We start from the raw sequence: 27,117 nt of genomic DNA, 5'->3' as shown, positions 1-27,117 counted from the left end.
ACCCATGGGAGATACCACTAAATGAAATTATAGAGTGAATTCCAGAAAAATATGTTTTGCTACTGACACAGACTTGTGTGGAAAGGTTGGTATGGATGATCAGAGTAGTTATGAGAGGTGGGATGTTTAAAGCCTCTGTTATGCTGTATTGTCAGATTGATTTATAATTTTACTAAAAAACTTATACAGTGTTTATTAAGTATCAGGCTTCATTCTAAACCCCTTGCAAGTATTAATTTACTCAATCCTTAAAACAGTTGTGAGAGGTGGTTATACAATTATCATGCACTCTTTGCAGAAGAGGAAACAAAGGCCCAGAGGAGTTAAATCATTTGCCCAAGGTCACATAGCAAGTACTTTCTGGGACTTGGATTTCTACCCAGGCAGCCTGGCTCCAGAGTGCATTCTTAATCACTCTGTTAGGCTGCATCCCAGGGATTTACTTCTCATTATTCTGGGCTTTTCTTTATTCTCTCCAGGAATAAAGAATTCTTCCGGATTTAGTCAGACTCTGGATTTTGTTCAGACTGATGCCAAGATTGAAGAATATTTAGCTTGGGATCTCCTGTAATTCACAAGGTTATTTGTAAACAGCCTTGTAGGTGGCCTTAGGAGATCAAAACACATTCCTTACCTGCTCTGTAGTCTGTACATTGGGGACCTTTTCTAATAAAAGAATGGCTGCTTTCCCCTCCCTTTTTCCCTACTCCAGCAGCAACCTTAGTGGCATTCTTTCTTTTCTTTCTTTCTTTCTTTCTTTCTTTCTTTCTTTCTTTCTTTCTCTTCTTTCTTTCTTTTTTTTTCATAAATGCTCCATTTATGGTGACTGAATGGCAGTTATTCAATAAAGGCTTTGGGAATTGGCTTCCAGATAATACACAACTGGCACCAAAACTTTCTTAAAGGGGCAAAACTCCTGGGAGCAGAGCAGAGCTAGTTCCTAAAATATTTCTTTATTAGTCTCTTTAAAATCTGCTTAAATTTGTCAAGCTAGTATTTTAAAAGCTTCTGGTAAGTATGGTATTAGAATGGAAATTAGAATGGAAATGAAAAATCTCATATTCCATGGTACCTTCAACTTATGATTTTTTTTGAACTTTTAATTACAGATCTGTCTATGGCAGTACAGAAATTTTCCCAGTCACTGCAAGATTTCCAATTTGAATGTATTGGTGATGCTGAAACAGATGATGAAATTAGTATCGGTGAGTACTACTGTTCTTTAATATTCGACATAATTTTAAAAGCCTACTTCAGATAATGATTTCATTGATGTCAAACAGATTCACATACCCAAATACTAAATGTCAGGTTTCTTGGTAACTAAATGGAAATGAGACTGCCAAGACAAGCGAGGGTCCGAGAACAGATCTTTATTGTGGGCACCCTCGGGCGAGGTTCCATGACTCAAAAGAGGGCAGTGAGTTGGGGAATTCACGCGCAAGACAAGGTGGCAGGGGTTTACATAAAGTTGAAAAGCAGAACTATTTCCTATTGGTCGGCTCATATGCAAAGGAAGGATTGTAATCCGACCAGTCAGTTACTTCCTCTATGCAAAGGAAGGATTGTAATTCGACCAGTCAGAGTTACTTCCTTTTCTGGGGTTTGAGGGGTATTGGGTTCAGTTGGGGAAGTCCAAAAGGAGAGGTGTAGGGGCCTGCGTCGAGCTGTCAGCAGGTTATTGATCCATTGGCGTCCCAAGAGGAGGTGATGACGGGAACCTCGGCCATTTTGGGGTATCTGCCATCTTGAAGAGTTTCCCTTCCTGTCCGGCCCCAACACTAAACACGTAAAATATTCTCATTTTGTTAAAAGTGTAAGGGAAGTTTTTGGTTGTTGTAGAGAAGAGTATTATAAATTGTCTAAAACTTGACATAAGGAAATTACTTATTAATTATTCTATAATTTACCTCAGCTCTTTAAGAAGAGGTGGATAGCAATGTTTGTCTCTGCCTCAAAGTGAATCATTCATTCAAATACATATTGGGCATCTACTATTAAATATACAAGGTACTGGTTTTAAGAATTATTTTACTTTTTGAAAACTTTAATACTGATTTCTCTTATGAGTATTTATTTATAAAGGAAAAATTCAGTCATGATGTTTTAAGCCAGTATTATTATAGGATATAAAATATTACTGAGGATCAGGAGACTTGAGTCCTAATCCAACTTTGCCTTCATTATTCAGCAATCTGACCTTGTGGGGCATTCCCCTTCCTGATTCAGATGGTTTTATTTCCCATAAAGTGAAGAGGGTGGGTTATGTGATCCCTGAAGTTTTATCTATATCTGAATTGTTACTGTTTGAGGATTAGATTCATGAAGCATTCCTTTCCCCCACATTTTAACAATTACTACTTAACAGTTTGTAGACAGTGGGTCCATTTCTAGGCTGAATTAGAGACATGTCTCATAATTAGAAGACTGTATAGAATATGTATATTTTAGAGTATAATACGAAATAGAATATTACAGGTGTTTAGAACAATGACTCTCAAGGTTTAATGTATACATGAAACAGCTGGAGATCTTAGGAAATGCAGATTCTGATACAGAAAATCTCAGGTGGAGTGTGTGATTCTGCATTTCTAACAGAATTGAAGGTGATGTTGGCAGGGCTGGTCCATGGACCCCACTTTGAGTAGTAAGGATTTGTAATTCCTGACATGCCCCTTCGCAATCACATTTCTCTTCTTCCTCTACCATTTCTTGTTCTTTTATAGTTCTGTCAGTTATAAATGTATTCTTAAACAGTATATTTTTATTTTTGAGAACCTAAGTAATAAGCCCAAACCTAGCTGTGAAAGGCAAGGACAGTGTTATCACCACCAAAGAAAGACCCCTAGAGAAGATAGGCTGACTGAGTTTGATGCTTTGTGTAGCTTTAGCTTGCCTACATTCACAAAAGTTCCTTCTGGATAAATCACTGGCAGAATTCAGAGTTCTTAGACAAGCTCTCCCTGCATTTGGGATTTTCATTATGCATACATCAATAGGGTCAAGGTGGCGCCTTTCAGAGGCGCTGTGGCAGGGAGTCACTTTATATGGTTGCTCCTAAGAGTGTTAGTTACTCAGGGGAATGCAGAGGTAGCTGGTCTCTTGAAATCAAAAGTGACTCCTCTGTCAGTCATCTGATGTAGGAAGAAGAACTGCCACATGGGCCTCATCAGCATGACTTCTTTCTCTTTACAGAGAAAGGACACCTTCAGTGACCATGCACCACTCGCACTTGGAACAACAGTTGTCATTTTTGTGTGCCACTTCTTGATATTTGTATCCTAAATATCTACCCCCAACATAGGCTTGTAACACACACCTGGCCAAAAAGCCTAGTTAATATTATTAGAATACTAACATATTAGCGTTATTATTTAGGAAAAAACACCCCACATACTTATATAAGAGCATTTATTTTCACTTAGTAATGTAAATGTGATTCCAAGAAGGTAGAGGCCAGATTTTTTTTTTTTTTTTTAAGAGAGATTATGCAAGAGTACAGGAGTGGGGTGTGGGGGACAGCAGAGGGAGAAGAGAATCTTAAGCAGGATCCACAGCCCAGCATGGAGCCCAACCTGGAGCTCTATCTCTTGACCCTGTGAACATGACCTGAGCCAAAATTAATAGTTGATCACTGAACCAACTGAACTACCCAGGGGCCCCTATCTTTTCTTTTTTAAAACCACTTTAGCTTTATCACCTGACCTAGGGCCTGACTCATGGTAAATTGCTGAATAAATGACATAATTTTCCTTATAAAGTTTAACTTTTTTTACTTATGTGTATATTTTTCTGACAGAATTATATATATATAAAAATTATATATCTATATTTGATATATATTTAATAATACATATAATTTGTTTTTCTATGGCAAATACTCTGGGTTTTCATATATACTCTGATTTTTAATAATTTCATGACAAAATATTTCATCAGGTTCAGATACATAAACTTAAGAAATAAACTCTTTGGAACATTCAGGTCAATCCTGGTTGGTCTTGTTAAAAAGTACAATAAACATGTGTACATATTTCTCTCCATTTCCTTTAAACTATTTACTTAAAATACCTTCTTAAAGTCACATGTAACTAAAGAGGTGACGTTTTTAAATATATGCTCTTCAGTCTTTCAGGTGGATGTTAGGTGATTTCCCCAGACTGTGGTGAATTTGATCTTAGTATGGATGTTGTGTCTCTTACAGATTAGATTTGAAAGGTGTTGATCAGTGGGTGAAGGTTTATTCTAGGCAATGAATACTGGATTAAATTCTAGTGTTTTGAGGGCTTTGAGGAGTTAGATCTTGGGGAACAGAAGATGAATGCTATGTAAGGCTGGATGTAATGCTCCTTGATGCTTTTGAATCAGAAGACTTATGTAGCTCCTATTACTGGGAATCTGATTCAGACATTAAAATTATATTAGGTAAACCTAATTTAGAACAAAAATTAGTGTGAAAAATTATTTCTGAAAAAAGATGTAAACATATAGCTATCTTCCTTTATCCTCACTATCCAACACTTTTTACTCCTTATATTGAGCCCTCAAATGCATTCTAAACATGTAAAAATAACTATATAATAAAGCGAAGACTTAAATAGCTATTTCTAACATGGAAGAATTATGAGGATATGGCAAACGATTGTTTCAAGGACAGTGACCTAGGAATGTATCCCTGAGACTTATGGCTGGAGTGGGTGTAGTGCAAGGAACTATCCTTACCCACCTCTGTCAAGTCTTCTTTGTTTATTTTTATCATCAATTTTAATTCTATATGGGAAGGTCCATAGTTTTAACTTTGTTTAAAATAGCTTGTTGAAACCCAGTTTCAGCCTCTTTATTCCTCTGATTTAACCAAAGAGGAATGAAGTAGGGAAAGCTGTGACTCTTAGCATTGAGTAATGGCCACAACACTCTTGGCCCAGAGTAGTTTTGTGATGGAACCATTAAAAATGATGACTTACAGGGCTCCTGGGTGGCTCAGTGGGTTAAGCCGCTGCCTTCGGCTCGGGTCATGATCTCAGGGTCTTGGGATCAAGTCCCGCATCGGGCTCTCTGCTCAGCAGCGAGCCTGCTTCCCTCTCTTTCTCTCTGCCTGCCTCTCTGTCTACTTGTGATCTCTCTCTGTCAAATAAATAAATAAAATCTTTAAAAAAATGATGACTTACAAAAACATCTTTTATAAGCAAGCAATGTCAATGAAAAATAACTTGTAAAATCAAGATGTTTGCAGTCTTTTTGCATGTGAGTTGTGGGAATGGATGGGAAGGTGGTTAGAAGATAAGTAAGATATGTCTGCTTTCAGTGTGCTTACAATGGAATAGGGTGAAAAATAGATTTTTTTTTCAACACCAAGTACTTTATTTTTATTTACTTAGATCAAGTACATAAATAGATCATGATGTAAAACATTAGTTGCCCCCAGGAGGCTCCCTCCTCCCCCTCCAGCCAGCCCCTACCCAATGTGACCTCTATTCAGACAGATACCAGCAGGCTCTTAGCTTTGTTTTTTTCAGTTGCATATAAAAGGTTTTATAACATAGTTACTCTTTGTGTCTGACTCCTTTAATTTAGCATTACCTTTGACTTACACATGCGGTTGCACGCACCACTGGCTTGGGCTTTCTCAGGGCTGTGTAGTATTCCATTGTATGAGCATGCTACAATTTATCCATTCCATAGTGCTTTACTCGCAGCCCAAACAGAAGCAATCCAGATATCCATCAACTATGAAAAATAGATTTTGAGCGATGTAAGGAAAAGAAGGTTCTGTTGTCATATCAGTATAATTATTTAATTTGTGGAAGCTGTTCCTGGAGTTTTGTAGGTGGGTAGGCCTGTATCTGGCCTGTAAGCCAGGCCCATTCTTCATCTGTCCCCTTCTGTTCCCACCCTTTTGGGCAGGAGGAGGGGCACAAGGGAGGTTTGTGCACAAGTGCGGGTTGTTTGTTTTTTAGTAGTAGTGAAACATTTCTGGCTTGGAAGGAAGCAAAATGTAATTAGTTGTCTGCGAACCTAGTATGGAATTTCTAGGGTTCAGAGAACAGGTCAGTTGTTTCCAAAATTGAAGTCCCAAGCAGGACCGCATCCTGTGCCCTTTCTTTAGCACCTTTCATTCCATTCAAAAATGACAAGAGGTCATTACTCCTCCCTTTTCCAAGGATTAAACTGAGTAAAGATTGTGAGTTAGGAATAAGTTCAGTAGCTGGACATTTGGGGCTTAGAAATTGGTAAGGGAAGGTACAGGGTGATTACAAACAGGTGTAAAATTCAGTCCTCCTTAATTATATGGGTAGACCAGATACAAAATATACTGTCATTTAACTATATTTACACAGTAAGTAATGCGTATGTAAATGCAAAAAAACAATGCCCATTGCATCAGTTCTCATGCCTGTACACACAAGGGAATTGATAACTTCCAAAGTCATGGGCCTAGCCTTAAAACCTTACTAGTGGGAAATAAAAGGTTTATCTCTACAGAAAATAAAATAGTGTCTTTTTGTAAACACTGTTTATACTGGCTCATTCAAACAATAGCTCACAGTTACCACTGTGACTCTACCTATGGGACAGGTTGTTTGGCTAGGTTAATTTAGCACATTAGAGTATAGGATAATAAAAGGCTCTAAATCTTGGTGTATTACTTCAGAATTTATGTCCAGATCAAGGTTGTGGCATGCAACTTACTTTATTTTGTTCCTGTATTCAGTGCCTATAATTTGAAATCACTTTTAACCAAAGTCTTAAAAGTCTATATTAAAAATCAGATATTATTAGGCTGAGCTAATGCCAATAAAAATGTTAGTCACTAATATGAGGCAAATCTTGCTCATTCTATGTTATCTTGGAAACCAGTGGAAAGTCCAGTTGCAGTTGTGCATAAACAGCTTAGTTAGTTAGCAGTGTTGTATGATGTATGATGTATGATGTAACTCTTAGGAAAGTTTTGGACAACACGAACCTTGCACTCAAGAGATTAAACATTTACCAAAAAGGAGAGTCAGTTTGCTAGTAAATATTTTAGGTGGGGACTTCATTCTTTTAGACACACCTAAACAGAAAATTCCTGTGGTGGAGACAGACAACACACAACCACTTGTCAGCTAAGGTTACGGCTTCCAACTCTGAGTGCGGAAATGAGATCATCATTTAGGTAATTCCGATCAAAATATATTCATAATGATTGCTCAGATATTTCTGACATAGCTCATGTATTCCTGTTCATGTATTTACTGTTTTGAATGCAGATATGCAGACATAGCAATAACAATTGTTAGTGCTTAATAGTTGTAGAATAAAGACATGTTATATCTTTAAAAAAAACATTTTCCATGGAAATCTACATACAAATTATATGTGTACAGATTAATGGATGGTAACTCAAACTAAATCAAGTTTTCTATATTCTATTGTCTGTAATGGACTCTGCTGTTTGTTCTTTAGGAGAACATGTTGAAAAGTGAGACTACCTAGGGCGCCTGGGTGGCTCAGTGGGTAAAGCCTCTGCCTTCGGCTCAGGTCATGATCCCAGGGTCCTGGGATTGAGCCCCACGTTCAGCTCTCTGCTAAGTGGGGAGCCTGCTTAAGCAGGGAACCTGCTTCAGGTCATGATCTCAGGGTCCTGGGATTGAGCCCCACGTCAGCCTCTCTGCTAAGCGGGGAGCCTGCTTAAGCAGGGAGCCTGCTTCTTCCTTGCTCTTTGCCTAGTTGTGATCTCTGTCAAAAAAAAAAAAAAAAAAAAAAAAAGTGAGACTATAGGATGCAAATTTGAAATAATGACTTTTCAAGTCACGGGGGCTTTATTATTTCTTCCTGAGCCAGTAGTGCTTTGCCCAGGTGCAAATATTTGTTTTTTGATTACTTTTCAAAAGTAAAGTGATGTAACTGTGAGCCTGAGTCACCTTGGTATATAGACAGGAGCCGGACAGTGATCACTGATGCCTATTCAGAGGGTGTCAAACAGAAGAAATCTTTCAAAGTAGTTGCTGGAAAAATTTTTTCATTTTCCTTATTCGGGAAAGTACTGTGGGAACAATGTATAAATCATGTGCCAAATAAATCCATCCACTTTGAGAATGCATCTGTTAGGTCCAGTTTTGCAAGTATTAAGTAAGAATATAGTCTAGGGTGGGAAACGTGGCAAATGGTTTGCTTTGTGTGTTTTGAAGAGGTTCCTATACAGTATAAAAGCACTTTGAGGTAGTAACCTGTGTTTCAGGTTAAAAATAATTACTGGTGTATTTATAAACCCAGGAAATACACTTAAAAGATCATAAATGATTTTAGCTAAAAAAAAAGAACCTATTTTCTTCAACTTTAATAAAATTCAACTTTTAAAGTATTAAATTATGGAATGCTTCTGGAAAGATTTTCTTCAGAACTTTGTGATTAAATATTCATCCATACGGATTATTACTGATATTTGAAGGTGGAGTGTGGCCATGATACTCTTCTTGAGCACTGCTTAGGAAAAAATTTCCAAAGCAGAGACAATATCATTACCAACTGCAAAAAAAAGACCTGTGATTTTTACTGGATTCTAGGAAACAATTACCTTCTCATTTGCTGAAAATGAGAGAACGCATGAAGAGAACCTATCACTTAGAAACCCTCATTATAACCCACTTAAATGTAGTTATATAAATCAGGAAGTCTTCTATTAAAGTGGAACATTTCCAAATGCCTAAATTGTTTACACAAATAACATTTTCTTTTGAACTCTGTAGAGGAAGCATATTTTGGTTTTTAATGGCTCTCAGTTGGACAATTGAATTATTGTTTTCCATTTTTTTAACCACCCTATTTTTTCACCCACACGGTAACCACCCACAATTAAGGATTGAAACAGCTGGGAAAGTTATATTTCAGGTGGATTTCCTGTCTTTAAAAAACATGCCACTTGAGAGAGAGGTTTTTATTATATTAGCTCCATGTCTTCAAGTATGTAATTTGATTTAATTTGAAATTGAAAGGCTTAGATTCTTAAATTTCAGGCTCTGAAAAACAACCTGAAACTTAATGTTACAACTTACTGATCTTCATTAATTCCTTGAACCCCCTTTTTTTTTCTTTAGTGATCTCTTAACAAAAAAGTAGTTTATTAAGTTTCAGAAAGAACTTTCTTATCAACTCCAGCAAATTGTGTGCTCTTCGAGGTTAGAAAGTTATATTTATATTCCTATTCCTGCATAGTACTAGTAATTAAGTGCTTTATTTGTAGCAGAGGCTTAGTAAATATTTGTTCCATCAGTAGTCCCCCTACAAAACCTAGTAATAGAAGTGAATCATTTTAAGTTACCTAAATAGAATTTTAGAGTCATATATTAAATAAAGTATGCATATATTTAGATATGTCTAGCATGATTCTTTTCAATATAGTAATAAACTAAACCTTATGAAAACACATACACACACCTAACTTTTGCATGTACTTGGGAATCATTTAGAACAAATTTCTTAGTATTTCTAAATATTTCAAAGCAGAGCTAAAGATTTTTGTATTCTATAATTTAGTTATTGTTTATTGACTGTTGCATTATACTGTGCTAATCCCTGGGGACCTGGGGGTAAAGCTAGTTACTAGCTCTTGTCCTCTTGGAGTGACTAACTTAGAGGCTAAAATGGCAGCAATATATTATATATTCCTTTTAGGACAACATAAATTAAAGAAGGCTGATTTCAAGGTGAGTGGATAGGGAGGGAAAGATCTTTTATCTGTTGTTAAGGACTTAGGATAGCTTAAGTCTCAACAAAATGACTAGACAGTGAAATGAATGCTGCAGCCCTGTATAATTTGGGATGCAGGTATATGTAGTTTAACCTCATTACTCACAAATTCTGTATTTGTGAATATGCCTATTCTACAATATTTTGGTATCTCTGAAGTCAGTGCTCCTGGCGCTTTTGTGTTTATACATAAAGGTGGAAAAGTTGAGATGACTGATTCCAGCATCAACTGTATAAACTAAGGTGCAGTGAGGCGGCCATGACTGGTTGACCCCTAACAGGGTTGTTTTTTGCTCCTCTGTAAGAGCGATAGTCCAAATTGTGTTGAATAACTGAGTAAATTTTAAAAATCTTATTGGCTTTATTCAACAATTTATGGATCAGGCAGCACCCAATCTAGCAGATAGAAAGTAGCTCTGAAGAGCTGCAGGAAGCAAGAGATTTTTTTAGCCCAAAGTGAACAAGAACAAGGAAATTGTATGGGGAGTTTGCTAATTGGCTAAAGCAGGGTTACTTTCCTTGTATGGGGGTAAGGTAAGTTTTGGAATTGGGTTAGGTAACTTGTGCTGAGCAAGAAAGCAGTGTTTGGTTGACTTAAGGCCTTCTTTTTCTGGGAGAGCAAGTACAGAAACTTAAGTTTTGGTTTGCTGACGAGGGGTTCACCATGAGTGACTCCATTGGACCCAACTTGGTTACTTGAACAAGTAAAAGGACCAGAGATTAGAGTCAGGAACTTGCTTTTATATCTTTCTTCCACTCTTCTTAACCTCCATATGCCTGTATTTCCTGCCGGTAAAACTCATTTGGTCTATAAGTACACAAGTGCCAATTAAGTACAGAAGTGTCTAAAGCATTATCAGTGGCTTAAGTAATTTATATTTTCACTGGGTGACCAACATTAAACAACCAACCATAGTTAAGCTATAATTATGTTGAATGCTATAAAACTAAAGTATATTATGCTAAGAGATCATACATACTCAGGACAGACCAGGTCTAATTGGGTGGGTGGGAAGATGAGGGAAGGCTACTCTGAGGGAGTGATGTTTAAATTAGTCATGGAGAAATAGTAGGTAAAGAGGGGTAGGGAACGAATTCCAGGTCTAAGGAAGGAATGAATGAAGGCCTTGAGAGCGAAGGAGATACCCAAGGGGAAAATAGCATGTGTGAAGGTTGTGGACGGGTAGATAAGACTTAATACACCCTGTGAGTGATCTGTATTTTAACCTAAAGGTAATGAGAAGCATTGCAATATGTTAATCAGAGAAATGATGTTATATTTGCATTTTTAAAAGATTAATTTGACTGCCTATGGAAGATTTAAGAAGGCCACCCCAGACGAGCTTTTTAAAAAATGTTTTACTTGGCTATATCTCTGGGCTTGTGCCCAGAAGGAAATGGGTCATGGGTAGCCTGACTTCAATAATGTAACTTATGGATATGATACCTATGTTTTTTTAATACGCTGGCATTGACCCACAGAACTGCACTTAGAGTACATCTCTTTAATTTTCTATATGAATAGAATGGTCTTAGTAAAACTGAAATCATATGGTTGACTTGTAATTACAGTTCTGAATCATGACATACCCATGATTTCTTTTCATAATTTCTTGCAGAATAACAGAAATATATTTTATTGTCTATTGGTAGACATCAGGTACCATAACGGTAAGTGGTGTCTTGTGTGGATGTTAGGTGCAGAGTTTACAATTTTGTTAGTAATTACCTAGTTTACTTATTGGAGTTCATCTGCTCATGTTGAATATAGTCTGCATGGAAAACAGCTTTTGAAGATAACCATTTTATCTCAATTGTTTTATGTCTTTCTGTCCAGAAGCTGCATTTCTTTAGTACTAGTATAATTTTAATACCTTCTTCATGTACATGTAGAGGTAGGAAGGTGGGGAGTTGTACTGGCTATTATTTTTGTTTATTTAAATTATCAGAAAGTATTACTTCTGATTTAGAAATGTTGGCTTCATTTCTTAGAATCCCAAGTTTAGTATCTTAGAGTAGATAGAGACCCTGGAGAACATGGGAGCTAACTCTGATCATTTTGTTTTAGACACAGGTGAAATGATGTGCTAAAGTCACACCAGTATTAGAACTTTGATTGCCTGGTTCCTAGGTCAGGAACTTTTTGAGTTGAGTTTACTTGTTCGTTCGTTTGCTCATTCATTTAGTGATTCAATGATTCCTTCCTTCCTTCCTTCCTTCAATAAAGCCTTATCAAGCACCTGTGATTTGTCAGACACTGAGTGCTAAAGACACATCATTGTGCAAAGCAGAAAAATAATCCCCACTCTCATGGGGATTTGTGAGAGTAGTTAGATAAGAGGTATAAGTTAATTGTACATGAAAGTAGACTGATAAGTGCCATAGAGATAAAAAAGGAGATTCTATAAAAATTTTTCTTAAGTAATTTTAATGCAGAGAGAGCTAATTTTAAGAGTGGTATCATTGCAAACTGCTTATAAAGTAAACCTGTTTTATCTTCCTTCCCCTGTGTAATCAATCAAATTTATATGACCATGAAAACACTGACTCATTTCTAGATTTGAAAGCTTGGTGCAAAAGTCATAAAGGTAGTAAATACTTCTGAGCTATGGTAGCTGTAAGCACTTGATTTTTTTTCTGAAGCACTTAAAATGATGAAAGCGTTTCTCCAGTATATCCTTTTGTTCTAGACCATTGGACTTCTTCCCTTGCTTGGGCATATTTAGTCTGTGTACTTGAATGTTCATTGTCTTGATATATGCAGTGTGAAGAAAATGAAGGTGTAACATCCTTTTAGCTGGAGTATAAGGATTGAGAGCCAGAGAATATCTTAGAGGGCTTTGCCATATAGTCTAAAGTTTCATTTGTATGTTCTCAAGAGACATGTAAGGCTTTTGATTGAAGTTGCCCTTTAGGAGGTTTATTCTGGCATTTGTATATGTGATAAATTATAGCATGGAAATATTTGAGTGAGTCAAAGATTGCCTTCCACAGCAAGTCTTTTATGGACCAAGAGAGAACATTTCTAAATGTGAATGAAAAAATAAAAGTACAGTTTCATTTTGACATAAAATGTTTGGACCAGAAAGGCAATAGTTCTAAAAACTGTGTTTGAAATAAGTGAGTTAGGAGGCAGGACATGGACACCCAAGAGATTACTGGAAAGCTCATTGGCAAATGGCAAGGGCAATTATATGAACACTGAAGAGAGGCTTGGTGGTTGTGGGGAAGAAACAAAGTATAGAGGGAGAAGTTAGAAAGCAAGAAAAGAGTTGGATAATAGGCTTAAAAAAAGTTTGACTTATGTACTAAGCTAGGAATATGTGGCTAGACAAAATGGCTAATTCTGAATGATTCTTTGACATGGAATTCAGAATAGTTGCTAAGTCATGATTCAAAGTACTGTGGGGAGATTTTTCAGGTCATGCTTTATTCTTGGGACTCAAAGATCATGTCTTATTTCGTCCATAACCACAAGGGCCAAGAGTACTACTGCCATTGAACATATCAATAAGCTTCAAGGAGGAAATAGAGATAATTCTTACAAATTTTACTGAAATGTATACAGTTTTCTATTTAAATATAGTTTTAACTCTTTATTCCTCATACAAAGCATACATTTTTCCTCTGCCTGCCTTCCACTAAAGCCAGTAGTTTCGAGACTGCCTGTTATCAGAATCAGCTATCGGAAGCCTTAAAAATTTGATTCCTGGGCTCTATCCTGGGCCTGAATGAAGGTGGAATCTCCTGGGATGAAACCTTAGGAGTTTTTAATTTTGGGAGGTTCTTGGTATCTGATATTAGCCTGTGGAAAACCACTGCTCTCAACAATAGACTAGTGTTTATACTGAGGGGGGCTCAACTGGAGAAGGTACGAAAACAGGGAAAAAGTCTGTTTCAGGGTTTCTGCTTTTTGGATCACCAGATCTTTGATGCTCAGCATTTTCCAGTGGAACCGTTAATGCTATAGAAGACACATGTTTGTAGGAAAACCTGGTCATTTATTGCCACATCATTGTCCTTCACAGCCTGAAAAAAAGGTTTTAGTTTATGGAAAAAAAGGACATGTGGAACCTTAAAATGAGAGATGGCATTCATGGGCCAGTGTAGATAGCTCTGTAAATCTCCCAGAGATTGGAAAAAAAAAAAAAATCAGCTTTTCAAATTAAAATCACCAAGTGTGACTTAGTTCATGCTGGTTGACTTTGGATTCTCTGTCATTTCCTATCAGTAATGATTATCTTTGTACAAAGAAGCTTATGTACAATTTAGTACATGCAAACATGAATAAAATCTTCTTGTATCCTTGTAGAATAGAAGAAGGTAAAAATAAAAATAGTTTTATGATATAATTTACTATAATACTAAGGAGAATGTGTTGAGTGCTTTAAGTATAGTAAAATCAAACCTGCTGTGCAAGCACCAAAGCTGGAGAAGGGACTTCTGACTGGGGACATCAGAAGATGCTTGAATAGAGAGGGTCCTAGTGGGTTAGGTAAGATACAGCTTAGCAAATGCAGGTAAAGGAAAGGCATGAAACTGGGAAACTATAGGAATGTCTACTAGTTTCAGAGTGTTAAGTTAGAGATTAGAAAGAGTAGCATTTCAGGCGATGGTGCTTAGAAAGGCACCTATGATCACATACTGCAGGTTCCACATTGCTTGCAATATGGAGTTTGGACTTTATCCAATCAACAACCTTGAATGAGTAAATAATGACGTAATCAAAGGTGCCCTTTAGGAATTTTATTCTGACCAATAGTATATATGATGAATTAGAGTCATAGAAGCTGGGAAACCAATAATTAGGCTGTAATATCTTTCTGTGGGTATGGAACAAGAGGGGAGAGGGGAGAGATCAGCAGTATTTGGTGACTGGATGTATGGAAGGGAGGATTGAGGTTAATCCATCACTTGAGTTACTAGCAGAATGGTGTTATGAGCCCATTTATGTGTTTATATGTGGCAGAGTACCTGAGTATAGAGTAGAATTATGAGTCAAGTTTTGACACGTATTAAGTTTTGAGATGCAGACAGACTCTGTATTAGAAGTTCTTGGGGGACAAAACTGGATTTGCTCAGTTTCGTGAGCTGGAGGTGATGACCATGCTTAGAGTAGTGGGAAAGTAGATACATCTCATGTAATTCATGTGGGTTCAGAGTTTTACTCTGCAACTTGTTAGCTCTGTGATCTTGGATATTACTTAACTTCCATATTTCCGATTTATTATTTGAAGAATAGAATGGTGAAAGAAGATTTGGGTGTTTTACTTGTGGCCACCTTGTGGGGTATTGAGGATTAAAGAGTGTTTGCAATGCTGGTGCAAGTGTTAAACAAATCTCCTCCTCCAGCCCTCACATCTCCCTTCTCTTCCTCCTTCATGAGGATAGGAGTACATGGGAATAATTTCTTAGACTTGGGATGAAGAGAAATAGCTATGTGGAGAGAAGAGTAATGATGGAAATGACAGAAATGTAGCTAGAGATGGGGAAGGGGAAGGTTAGAAGCTTCCTGGGGAGCTGTTAGCTTTTGGGAAAAAGAGGGCCCCTTTCTGATGCAAGTTAAAGAGGATGAATAAATACAGTGTTAATCAGAGGGTCTTGAACTTCTCTCAGAAAAGCAGGAGGCTAGGCCATCTGGTACCAGTGAGTGAGGGGAAGTTGGGGCTGGGTTCTTGAGAAAGAAGATTCTTTTTAGATAGCCTCTGTGGGAAATAGGATTAGGAGTAAACTAGAGTTGAAGAAAAGGATTGCCAAAAAGCAAAAAGCGAAGGGGTTAGATAGCTTGAACTCTCAGTGTCCTTGTGGGTGTGTGAATTACAGCAGAGAGAAGGTCACTGGAGGTTAAGAGGTTGTGGAAAAGAGAAGCTGGATGTTGGACAAGGAAGCGGATGTTGAAGCTTCAGCAGGGTGGTGGCAGGAGGATGCGGTGCAGAGGAGGAGTGTGAATGGGGTGCCGCTGTGGAATGTGAAAGAATGCTGGGAGGTGGTAAGGATTGGTGATTTTGGTGTAAGCGGCTGTCAGCAACAAATTACTGATTGTTCCCTTTAAGGCAGGATATCTGGGGCCTGATTACCCCTTGAGCACAAACAGTTCTGGGACTGTTTGCTTTTAAAGATGATAAGCTTGTTCTTTGCTATAAGGTGGTAGGGTAGTAAGCTGGCAATACCTTCCCTGCCTCCATCCTTCCTGCTCCCTCCTCCTCCTTTGGCAATAATGGTTTGCTGAAATAGAATAGACTTTGGAATAAAATAATCAAAATTAAATACCTGCTTCTCCACTTAACTAGCTTTGAGATCATGGGACAAGTTACTCCAGGTGATTGATACTCTTTTTTTAATCTGGAAAATGAAGCTAAAACCTATTCAATATCTCATACAGTTATGTGAATTAAATGAAATAGTATGTATGGCATCTCTGCCTCTTGGTAGAAGGGCTCCAAAGTGTGAGTGGTCTACATACTGGGGGAAAATTGTTTCTGGTTTGGGGCTTGTTTTGGCTTTGGGAAACATGTCAAATGACACTAAAATAAAACTAAACTAAAATAGGACAACGTCAGATCTTTAAGAAAAAGGGGGGCATGTAGGTAGCTCAGTTAAGTGTCCAACTCTTGATTTTGGCTTAGGTCATGACCTCAGGGTCATGAGATCAAACCCCTCATCCAGCTCTGCATTTAGCAGGGACTCTGCTGGAGACACTCTCTACCTCTCTCTCTGCGTACTCCAGCTCACACATACTCTCTCTGTCAAATAAATAAATCTTTAAAAAAACAAACAATTTATTCTTCTCCTATCCCCCTACCCCCCCATGTTGCTTCTCCATGTCCTCATATCAGGGAGATCATATGATAGTTGTCTTTCTCCGATTGACTTATTTCACTAAGCATGATACGCTCTAGTTCCATCCACGTCGTCGCAAATGGCAAGATTTCATTTCTTTTGATGGCTGACAAGATGGGATTGGGAGGGAGACAAACCATAAATGACTCTTAATCTCACAAAACAAACTGGGGGTTGCTGGGGGGAGGTGGGATTGGGAGAGGGGGAGCGGGCTATGGACATTGGGGAGGGGAGGCGAACCATAAGAGACTATGGACTCTGAAAAACAACCTGAGGGTTTTGAAGGGTCAGGGGTGGGAGGTTGGGGCAACCTGAGGGTTTTGAAGGGTCAGGGGTGGGAGGTTGGGGGAACAGGTGGTGGGTAATAGGGAGGGCACGTTTTGCATGGAGCACTGGGTGTTGTGCAAAAAGAATGAATACTGTTACGCTGAAAAAATAAATAAAATGGGAAAAAAAAAGAAGATTATTAAGGAATTTGATGTACTGGGCATCTCATTGTGATGGTAAATAGGTTATAAAATTATCTGTATGTATTAAAAAAAAAGAACCAGAATATTGGTAAAGAGTTAAAAATAAAAGTTGTATTTATGAAGTAGTAAAAAAAAACAAACAAAACAAGGCAACATCAGAATAGCACAGGTCTTCTAAAATATATGCTTTGAAAGAAAACAAAAGTATGTGACTTGGAAACTGTGTTATGCACAACAATACTGATTACACTAACATAAAATCTCAGAGTGAAAGACCTTTGGGATTCAGAAGAAATTCATTTGAAGTAATGAGATGGTATGAAGTCTTCAAAGAAACCAGCTAGAATGAAGTTTTGAAATTGTGTGAAATTGAAAGGCTGTCTTTCTATATTTGTATGTATTCATTTGCCAAAATTTGACTTGAATATTATATAACATATATGCCCTGAATTTGTATGTATGAGTATACTAAAACTCTCAACAACTACTTGGTAGTTCAGCAGTTTCAAAGCAGATAATACAACAAGACCCTATCTCCATTCAGAGAAAATCTGGGAAGGAAAAACCATTAGATAGTGTAGAATTACTTCTGTTCCTCCATTGTGACTTTTCATCTTGGAGTCCTGATTCTCCTCAGTTGTAGTAGGTAATCCTAGCCATCTGCAATGGTGTAGTTCTCTTTTACAAGTGAATCCCCTGGAAAGAAGGTGTAAACTCTTTGAGTCCCATTATGCCAGTGAGGATAAGAGAAATCAGACTGAAAATCACCTTAGACCAAAAAAAGTGAAAAATTGATAGTCTTGCCAGAAGTTCTAAATTTCAGCCCAAATATGCAGTGGTGGGTCATGTTGGAACCCATGTTCACAGACAAAAGTATAGCATGGTAAGTGCCTGAGGACATATGGAATGTCAGAACCCAGGTTGGGAGGGAGGCATGAAGAACAGGAGTTGGGAATTTAAAGGAGACTGGATTACAAAGAGTCTGGGTAGTATAGTTAGAGGCTAAACAGGAGCAAGTAAAAATAGAAAGAAATGACTGGATTGTAGATTCCAAAGTGAGGATTCCGTCTCTTTGCCTTGTGTAGTCTAGATTGGCATCTGTGTACTGAGTGGAACAGACATGGCACAGTTGATGGTAATGGACAAGTGATGAAGCAGAGATGCGGCAGTTTTTAACTCTGCAGAATACAGGGGCTACTTATTAAAAGTTTAATTTTGTGACATTTCATTTGTAGGTTATGCATTTCTCATTGTTCTTTAATGCTTAACTAGAAAACTATGCTATAATATCAAACACATTTTTATTACTAAAATAATATCTAATATGTTCTAACTTGGTATATCTCATATCTGCTGAAACCTAATACACATGCATGCAATGCTATACAGGGATACGCTGGTAGGACATGAAAGAGGAATTTCTTTTTTCTTTTCCTTTCCTTTTCCTTTATTTGAATTCAATTAATTAACATACAGTATATTATTAGTTTTAAAGTTAGAGTTCACTGATTCATCCGTCTTATATAATACCCAGTGCTCATTATATCAGATGCCCTCCTTAATGCCCATTACCCAGTTATCCCATCCCCCCATCCCATTCCCCTCCAGCAACCCTCAGTTTGTTTCCCAGATTAAGAGTCTCTTTAACCCACTGAGCCTCCCAGGTGCCCCCTGATTAAGAGTCTCTTATGGTTTGTCTCCCTCTCTGATTTCGTCTTGTTTTATTTTTCCCTCCCTTCCTCTGTGCTCCTCTGTTTTGTTTCTTAAATTCCACATATGAGTGAAATCATATGATAATTATCTTTCTCTGACTGACTTACTTTGCTTAGCATAATACCCGCTAGTTCCATCCATGTCTTTGCAAATGTTAAGAATTCATTTTTATAGAATGGCTGAAATTAACAAGTCAGGAAAGAAGAATTTGAATACAAGTATATAGGGATTTGTTTTCAATATAAATCTCTTTGATTTATATTTGGAAATTAAAAACGAAACAAAACTAAACAACAGGAGGATGTTGTGGAGAAGTTGGTTTAGTTACCTTAAAGATAACTAGAATTTCTGTTTTCCTTTTTTAAAAAATACTTTATTTATTCATTTGACAGAGAGAGATAGCTAGAGAGAGAGAGCACAAGAAGTGGGAGCCGCAGGCAGAGAGAGGAGAGCCACGTTCTCTGTTGAGCAAGGAGCTCAATGTGGTACTCAATCCCAGGGCCCTGGGATCATGACCTGAGGTGAAGGCAGATGTTTAATCCACTGAACCACCCTGGCACCCTGAATTTCTGTTTTCAAGAGAACTTGGATTCTAGGAAGCTGTGAATTGTTAGAAGAAAGTCTAAGGGCCTCTGAGTATGTGGGTAGAGTGACCTATAAGCATTCAGCAGTAGGCCCGTGATTTTTTTTTTTTTTTTTCTGTTGGTTTCAGAAGCAATTCATTGGCTTTGCAACTAGGCATCCATGCAGCTTAAAGCCACAAATAGAGTGGAACAATCTTATATGATGTTGTGGCTCCCAAAAAATAACAAGAGTTTGTGGTTGCAAGTAATGTTTAGTATTAGAGTAGAGAGCCTGTCAAGTGGGGGTGTAATTGTTATAAAGATGCACAATATCTAGTTGACATTGTGTGGAGAATTAGTGTCACTTTTTATATTTTGCTGTCTGTTTTGTAGACATAGTATTTCTTTTTCATGCATAACACAGTGATCCTGCTTCTTGCTTTGTTTATGGGTTAAATTGTTCCTGAACCAAAGCTTGCTGTTCAGTTAGTAGGGTATCTTTGATATTCTAAATGTTCAAAGAATTAAAACTTCCTAAGTGGGAGTTCCAGGCATGACCTGCTAATGTAGTACCCTGTTAGATTGTTTCGTACTTCATACAGAAGTATGCTGAATATCACTTGGCTGTGTATATTGATTCTGCTTTTATTTTTTTCAATGTGGCCAGATCTAGAAGCATATGATGCATTCACTTTCTCTGGCTCACATACTCAGTTAAGTGTTGATATTATACGGTTTTTCTCCTACTTCCTGTGGAAAAAAAAGTCATTGCCAGAAGGATGCTAAGAAAGACCTTGATAGCCTACATCGTCCATGGACGATGAAAATCTATAAAAGTCTATAAAAGCCAGGTTGAAGCAATGCAATCATTTTAGAAGTCCAGATAATGTTCCAAAATTCATTCTACTATTCCTTCAACCTGGCTTTTATAGACTTTTATAGGTTTTCATGTTTTCCTTGAGATTTAACCAAGTCTAAATCCTACTGCTAACTCAGTTCTCTCCATTCATCAGCATATCTGAATGTCATAGGTGATTTACTCACTTAATAAGTAAAATATATATTGCTGACATAATTGTATATGTGACTGAATTTGTGATCTATACTTCTGTTCGGGTATGTATTTATGCTACTTAAAAGTTTGAGAAAAAAGACTCCTGGGAAAAATATTTAACCTATCATTATCTGAATTATGTTATAAATGTTAGTTGGCTATGAGAGAGACATGCTTTCTCAGTTCTCCTGAAAATCTTTAAAGATCAAGCAGATCAATTGTTGAAACATTTAATAGTATAATGCTTAGTACTTACAGTAATGGAGTCATGTCAGTAATGAACAGGGAGTAATTTCCTTTATTCTTTCTCATTTTTACTTACAAGCACTAACCAGGTTTTCCATAGTCAAAAGTAGTCGGGTGAACTTAAGCCTGCTGAAAAGATTGAGTTAGGAAGTAGATATTTTAGATAATTCAGGAATGTTTTAGAATTTATGATTAGTAAATATAGAAGCCATTATCCCACTTCCTCACTGTGTAGATATATTTCAGCTGTTGTCTTTGTGAATGTTTTTACTCTTGGGACCTGTCATTAAATATACCTGAATAATAAATTTCTATTGTTCCAAAAGTGTTTTTCCAATATCACATTGGAGAGATGAAAAGGGAACTTTTAGCAATATTCTTAACCTCAATAACTTTTTGCAAAGTTAACATCTATATATGAAACGGAATTTTGATTGCTCTCCAGTAATCTCTTGGTCCAGATGGCCCGGAAAGGGAAAGATTATTACTGGTGAATACAGCCAGGAAAGTTTCATGCAGGTGGCAAGAATGCGGATAGCTAACATAATTTTCCAAAGTATCTAGCTTATCCTTTTAAAAATATTTTATGAATCCTAGCATATGAGTTGGTATGTTTCTCTGTGTATAGCAAATAGATTGTGGAAATGTATTATTAAACTCATTAATTCATTTAATGATCCATCTATTGAAAGTCCACTGTGTATTAAATATTATTTTTGGGATATTGCTGTCACTTAATTAAGCTCCCGTCATACCAACTAGGTATGGGCAGAATCTATGATTGCAAGACCAGCTGTTAAATTTGATGTTAGTCTGGATCTTCAAAATCAGATAATGAAATGGTTATTTATGTAAATATTAACATTGATAAACAAGGTATGGAGCATCACATATAATTGCTTATAAAAGAAAGTATTTGGGTATTAGAATTTGCATGTAATACAAAATATTTTTAGATTTTACCTAAGTAAAGTCTTAGAAGAAATTGCTCAAGCAGTCAACATCACTGTGATGGGTGCTGGAGGAGTCATTTTGTGTGTTTTGTGCCCAAGGCCTGGTGGGGGATAGACTCTCTACGAGTTTTCATGGTCTTTTAAGGCATTTGTTGGTCCTAGGTACCAGAAATTCCAATACTGGCTTCTCATCTTTGAGGAGTTGCTGGGGGTATGCTAGGCAGCTTGAATCTACCTGACTTCTGTCAGGGGTTCCTTTAGAGTTTGAACATGGGCCAGACTAGGAAGTGATCGGTTATCTATCGGCCCTTTGCCCTAAAACCCAGCTTATACAATACTTGGAATTGTTTAATATCTGCTTTATAGGATTGTTAATTCCTGTTTTATTTCTGTGTTATATTGTGCTTTGTAAACTATTAATGCAATACTTTGACATTAAAAATAAAAAGACTTAGGGGAAAGCATCAGATATGGATTGAAAAGGTTAGTAGGTTGCTGTTACTAATGTTGAAATGGTGTTCCTGGCTGTTCCTTTCCATGTAAGACAAATGACAAACATGAATATCTTCATTTGGACTAAGAAACATACTTTTATGGAACTGAGACTATGCTATATGCTATATAAAGAACAAATTTCATTTTTTGAAGTAATTTCCCTGAAAAATCAACAAAAGAAAAAGAAGAAACAAAACTTATTGTCAAATTGGGGAAGACCCAAAAAACTGCTGGAGGGAGAGTAGTTTTTATTGTGAGGAACCAGACATGCATCATGTTCAAATTTTTCTCCTCAGACATTCTCATTATAATAAACTATTACTGTACTGAGTCTATAAATAATATTTATATGGGAAACAGACCAGAAAACCATTCAAGTTAAACAGGAAACTGCAACATTAATTTTTAGACAAAGAGGTACAACGGTAGCCTTTGGATTTCCAAGTTGTTATAGGATAATGCTCCTGGGACTACTAGGACGCTACTCCATGAGACAGTGGTTGCCTCCTGGGTTGACTAAGTGGAAGGTTCTGTTGTATCCCTGACACTCTAAATCAAGCTATGTCTTCCTTTATTCTAAAAATACCTGTTGTCAAAAAAATAAATAAATAAAAACAAAACAAAATAAAAAACCTTTTTGTCAGGCTTCTATGTGGTAGGTATTTACATAACTCTTTGGGAAAATTAGTTCATGAATTTAGCCTCCTAAAATTAAGTCTAGTAGGAAAATAAAGCATTTATAGTATGTTTTATTTTTCATTATTTTAAAAAAGCTAAAGATTTTTATCAGGCCTAATAAAAACTAACAACCTCTCATCTTACAAGCTTTGCCACTTAACTACTCACAAAGACCACTTTGAACTTTTAGCCCATTCTTCTGTTTCTTTCAAGATCATAATTATGTTGCTAACATTTGACTTTTTCCTGAGTCTTGTATACCCTCTTTTCGTTTTTTACTGTTATGTTTATATTATGGTGACTTTGTTTGTAATATGACTAAGTTATTTCATTTATTTTAATGGTGTTACTTATATAACTGTTTTCCCAGGAGTTAATAATTGCCTTTGAATTTTCTTTTAAAAGAGTATAAATTTCCTTTCCTTACATTTAGATACATCAGGATATTGATCAGTTCTATTTTTATTATCTGGAGACATTTCCTGGAGTCTGTAAGCTGTTGATCCAGTCTAGATAAGATCCCCTCTGAACCTTTTGCATGCACAGCAGTTGACCTGGAATATCACTCTGTTGACATAAGAATTTCATTTGCTCCCATGCTATAATCGGATCTCCTACTTCTAGGTCCCATATCCTCTTCTCTTGGTTTATTCCCATGTTTTAGTAGAGTGCCTTATCCAGTAGCTTCCCATAAAAGCAGCATTTGAGGGTAGTTGGTTTTTAGTTTGTTTTGTTTTGTTTTTAAATAAAAAGCTTGGGAGGCATTGAGTTTGAACTCTGGGGTTTAAGTGCTTATTATATAGACTTTAAACTTACTATCAACTTTCTTTCATCTCTTACTTTCTCACCTTCAGGAGTACCTGCTGCTTCTAATTCCTGTAGTCCAAAATGATTTACCTTCCATTGTCCAAAATTTTATTGACTTTTTTCTTTTTTCAGACTTACCAATAGAGTTCTTTAGTAGCAATAAACATAAATAAAAAAATAAAAATAAAAATAACTCCCAGGGTGATGGAATGCTTTCTTTACCCAAAGTATAAAAAATAAATATTCTATTATATACTCCAGCTAAAACTTTTTATATATTTGTAAAATGTTTTTCTGTTTGACTTACTGTTGTCACAACTGTGTTGTATTTTAGCACTGTTACTGTTATTTTTGTAGAAATTAAAATCTCATTTTCCTAAATTAAAAAGTTGTATTTCCTCTAAGGTCATTAATGTGTTTATCAGATTAATCTGAGTCTCTCAGGTAATCCTTTGATTTCTCTTTTGGCAACTGTGAATAAAATCCAATGTGAAGTAATCATAGGGATAGCATTTCAAATCAGGTTAGTTAGTGTAGGCCTAGTAGTTTTAAAAAGAATGGAGGGAAAAATCCTAGATTGTAATTTCAAAAACCTGAATGGAAAAAAATTATTTTTCTTAATAAGAACCGTATGAGACTCTCGATTTATTTTCCTCATTTACCTGCCTTTATTGTAGGCTTTATGCCAGAGTTACTAGACTTCTGGTCTTACAGAATGTTTTTAATATTAGTATAGGTAGAAAGGAAATGGTAGGGAGCCTAAAGAATAAAGACATGAAAGGAAATTTCAAAGCTTAAATGGAAATAATTTTTGCATTCACCTTATTTGTTTTGTTAGTTTTGTAATCAAAACATTCCAACTTTAATTATGAAGCATAAGATACAGAAATTGACATGGATGAATTACTGTTTTACAACTGCCATTTGGGACTATGCATTTTTAAAAAATATGCTGTTGTAACTCCCAGTTTATTTTTTGGTTTATTCTTCCAGTGTTTCTGTGTATTTGATACTTGCCCCTACTTAGAGCAATAAGAATTCAGAGAGCTCTCTAGAGCAGGGCTTCTTCCAGTTGACTGGGGAGAAGCCCTGCTCTAGAGAGTTCTCTGAACTTGTAATGAGTGCCAGGTGTTGTATGTAAGTATTGAATCAATAAATTATGTACCCGAAACTAACAAAACAGTCTGTTAACTGGAATTTAAATTAAAAACTTGGGAAAAAAAAAACAAAAAAGGAAAAAAAGTAAAGCAGTGCTTCTAAACTTCAGTATGCAAATGGATCACCTGAGGATTCTATTAAAATGCAGACTCTGGAGTGAGGCTTGAATCTGTATTTCTAAGGAACTCCCCAAATGCTGATGCTGGTAGTCCTTCTGGCCACCCTGGTGACTCACAGAGTAAACTACCTTGATACAGGAGTAATACAGAAGACAGATCTGGTTTTAAGTATCTATAACTGCTGTGCTTCTGGACAGAAGTCAGTGGGAGACATTGTTACTGGCTGCTACTAAGTATATCTAAATAGTGCCGGATTTATTGCTTCTTAGAGGTTTAATATATTCATTATTTGTCGGATTCTGTTTAGAAGCAATTTCGGTAGTAAACTTTTATTTATTAAGTTTTATACATTACATACATAAACTGTATTTCCCTAGCGTCTTTGAAGAAAAAATATACTTTGTGTGTGCTAGACTTTAATTTGCAGTACACAAATATCTGTTATCTAAAGCTATTAGTCATTGAGATCCTACTGTGTATACTGTTCTATGCTTATAGAAGCATAAAGCCACAGAATATATACACATTTATAACCAGTTTCATTGTACTGTTTATTCCTATGCAATTAAAATTAGCAATGAAAAGAGGTTAATGCTTTTTTTTTTTTTTTTAATCTTCTGAATAGCTCAGTCACTAAAGGAATTTGCAAGATTACTCATTGCAGTAGAAGAAGAAAGGAGGAGACTGGTAAGTCTGTTCCCCATTTTTTAAGAATAAAACTTGTTTGGACATATTAAAAAACTGAACCTTCTGAATTAGGCTTAGGCTATCCCAGACCTTACAATCTCATAGATGTACTAAAAGTTACAGAAATGATTCTGAGTATGATTATCAATTATTGCTAATGATTATATATACCATTTGTTTATTTCATTTGTTCATCAGATGTAAATTTGCTTTCCAGTTAGTTCTTTCAAGAATTAAAAATATTGAATTGTCATCATAAACTCATTCTAATTGAGTAAACTTCAGAAAAGCTTCAGTGTTATAATAAAGATAAATTCTAAGTATTAAAGACAATTCATAGAAGGAGCAAATAATTTTGCCAGGGTGTTAGCAGGAGACTAACTTACTTATTTTTTTTCTTTTCCTTCCTTCCTTTTTTCCTTCTTTCCTTCCTTCTTCTAAATGTTGAGGAGACTTTCTTAAAAAGGTGACATTTCAGTTGTGTCTGAAAGGCTGGGAGGATTTTGCTTGGCTGCAAAGAGTGGGGAAAGCATTGTAAGCTGATGGATTAATTTATGTGACAGCATCAGAGTATAGTTATTAGTAATACATTTATTCATTTACCAATATTATTTTGTACCCATTTTGTTCATATATCTGTGAAGGCCTCTATAACCTTGGCTTCCCATTTGTGTATAGGAAAAATAGCAGTACATATCCCATAGAATCATTTTAAAGCATTTGTAGCAGCACCTGGCACATAATAAATATTGATGGTAATAAAGATGTTGTCACTTATAGTGAGGGTTTCAGACTTGTTTAAATGTAATCTTGATCACTGGCTTCACCATTCTTTGGGAAATTATATATACAACTATGTATTCAATGTGGATTAAATGTAGTGTCATTCTGCTGACTGGATAAGGAGAGCAGTTTCCGATGGATGGCTTGACTCAGAAAATACTGCCTGAGCTAAGAAAGAATCACACAACCGTTACTTAGCAGTCATATAAATGAACTTGAGTAGAGGACACAAGGTGGGAGAAAGTACTGTATATATTTTTAGAATAAGGCAAATGGATGGTTCCAGAAGGTATTAGAAGATTGGTAGTTTTGGCCATATATAGGGTTTAAGAACTGAGCTTAAATTTTGGTGTGTGTTATAGGAAGACGAAATTGCTAGTTTCTGAAAAGAATGGGATAATCAATATGGGATTTAGAAAAGATTAATTTGATGGTGCTGTGAGAGATAGATAAGGTGGAGGCGTCAGGGGTGACTATATTTTCTTAGGAAATATCTTAGGATATTTTCTTAGGAAAATGATCTGGCCCTAGTACTAGGTAACTAGCCATTCAGTATAATATGTGTTAGATACATATAAGGCATTATGGGAGGCTGACCCTTTCTGGGTAGGTCAGAGGAAGCTTTTTTGTGGAGATAAGTTGGATAGGAGTCTTAAGACTAAATAGTATACTTTCAAGTGCTTTATCCATAATCCTTACTTCAGTTCTCTCAACTATGCAATAGAAGTCCAAGTTTGATGGGGGCATGTGAATAGGAGGTGCCTTACTGCCCAGAGAGGAGCTGATGAGGAGAATGGGAAAAAGTGGTTAGGGAATGTAAAG

The 27,117-nt window shown here is 36.4% G+C and overlaps 1 protein-coding gene across 7 annotated transcripts in view; it reads left to right on the top strand.

The window, feature by feature from the left end:
* The window catches only part of ARHGAP42 (Rho GTPase activating protein 42), a 314,994-nt gene that overhangs the window by 75,271 nt on the left and 212,606 nt on the right, over nt 1-27,117 (top strand). For all 7 annotated transcript variants that reach the window (XM_046017388.1, XM_046017387.1, XM_046017393.1 and 4 more), the window contains 2 exons: nt 1,110-1,205; nt 25,451-25,512. In XM_046017388.1, the coding sequence (XP_045873344.1) occupies nt 1,110-1,205; nt 25,451-25,512 (158 nt within the window). The remainder of the gene's footprint in view (nt 1-1,109; nt 1,206-25,450; nt 25,513-27,117) is intronic.

This window comes from Meles meles, chromosome 8 (assembly GCF_922984935.1).
Source record: "Meles meles chromosome 8, mMelMel3.1 paternal haplotype, whole genome shotgun sequence".
NCBI lineage: Eukaryota > Metazoa > Chordata > Mammalia > Carnivora > Mustelidae > Meles > Meles meles.
Note: the sequence above shows the minus strand (reverse complement) of the source record. Positions and strands in the feature narration are given on the sequence as shown.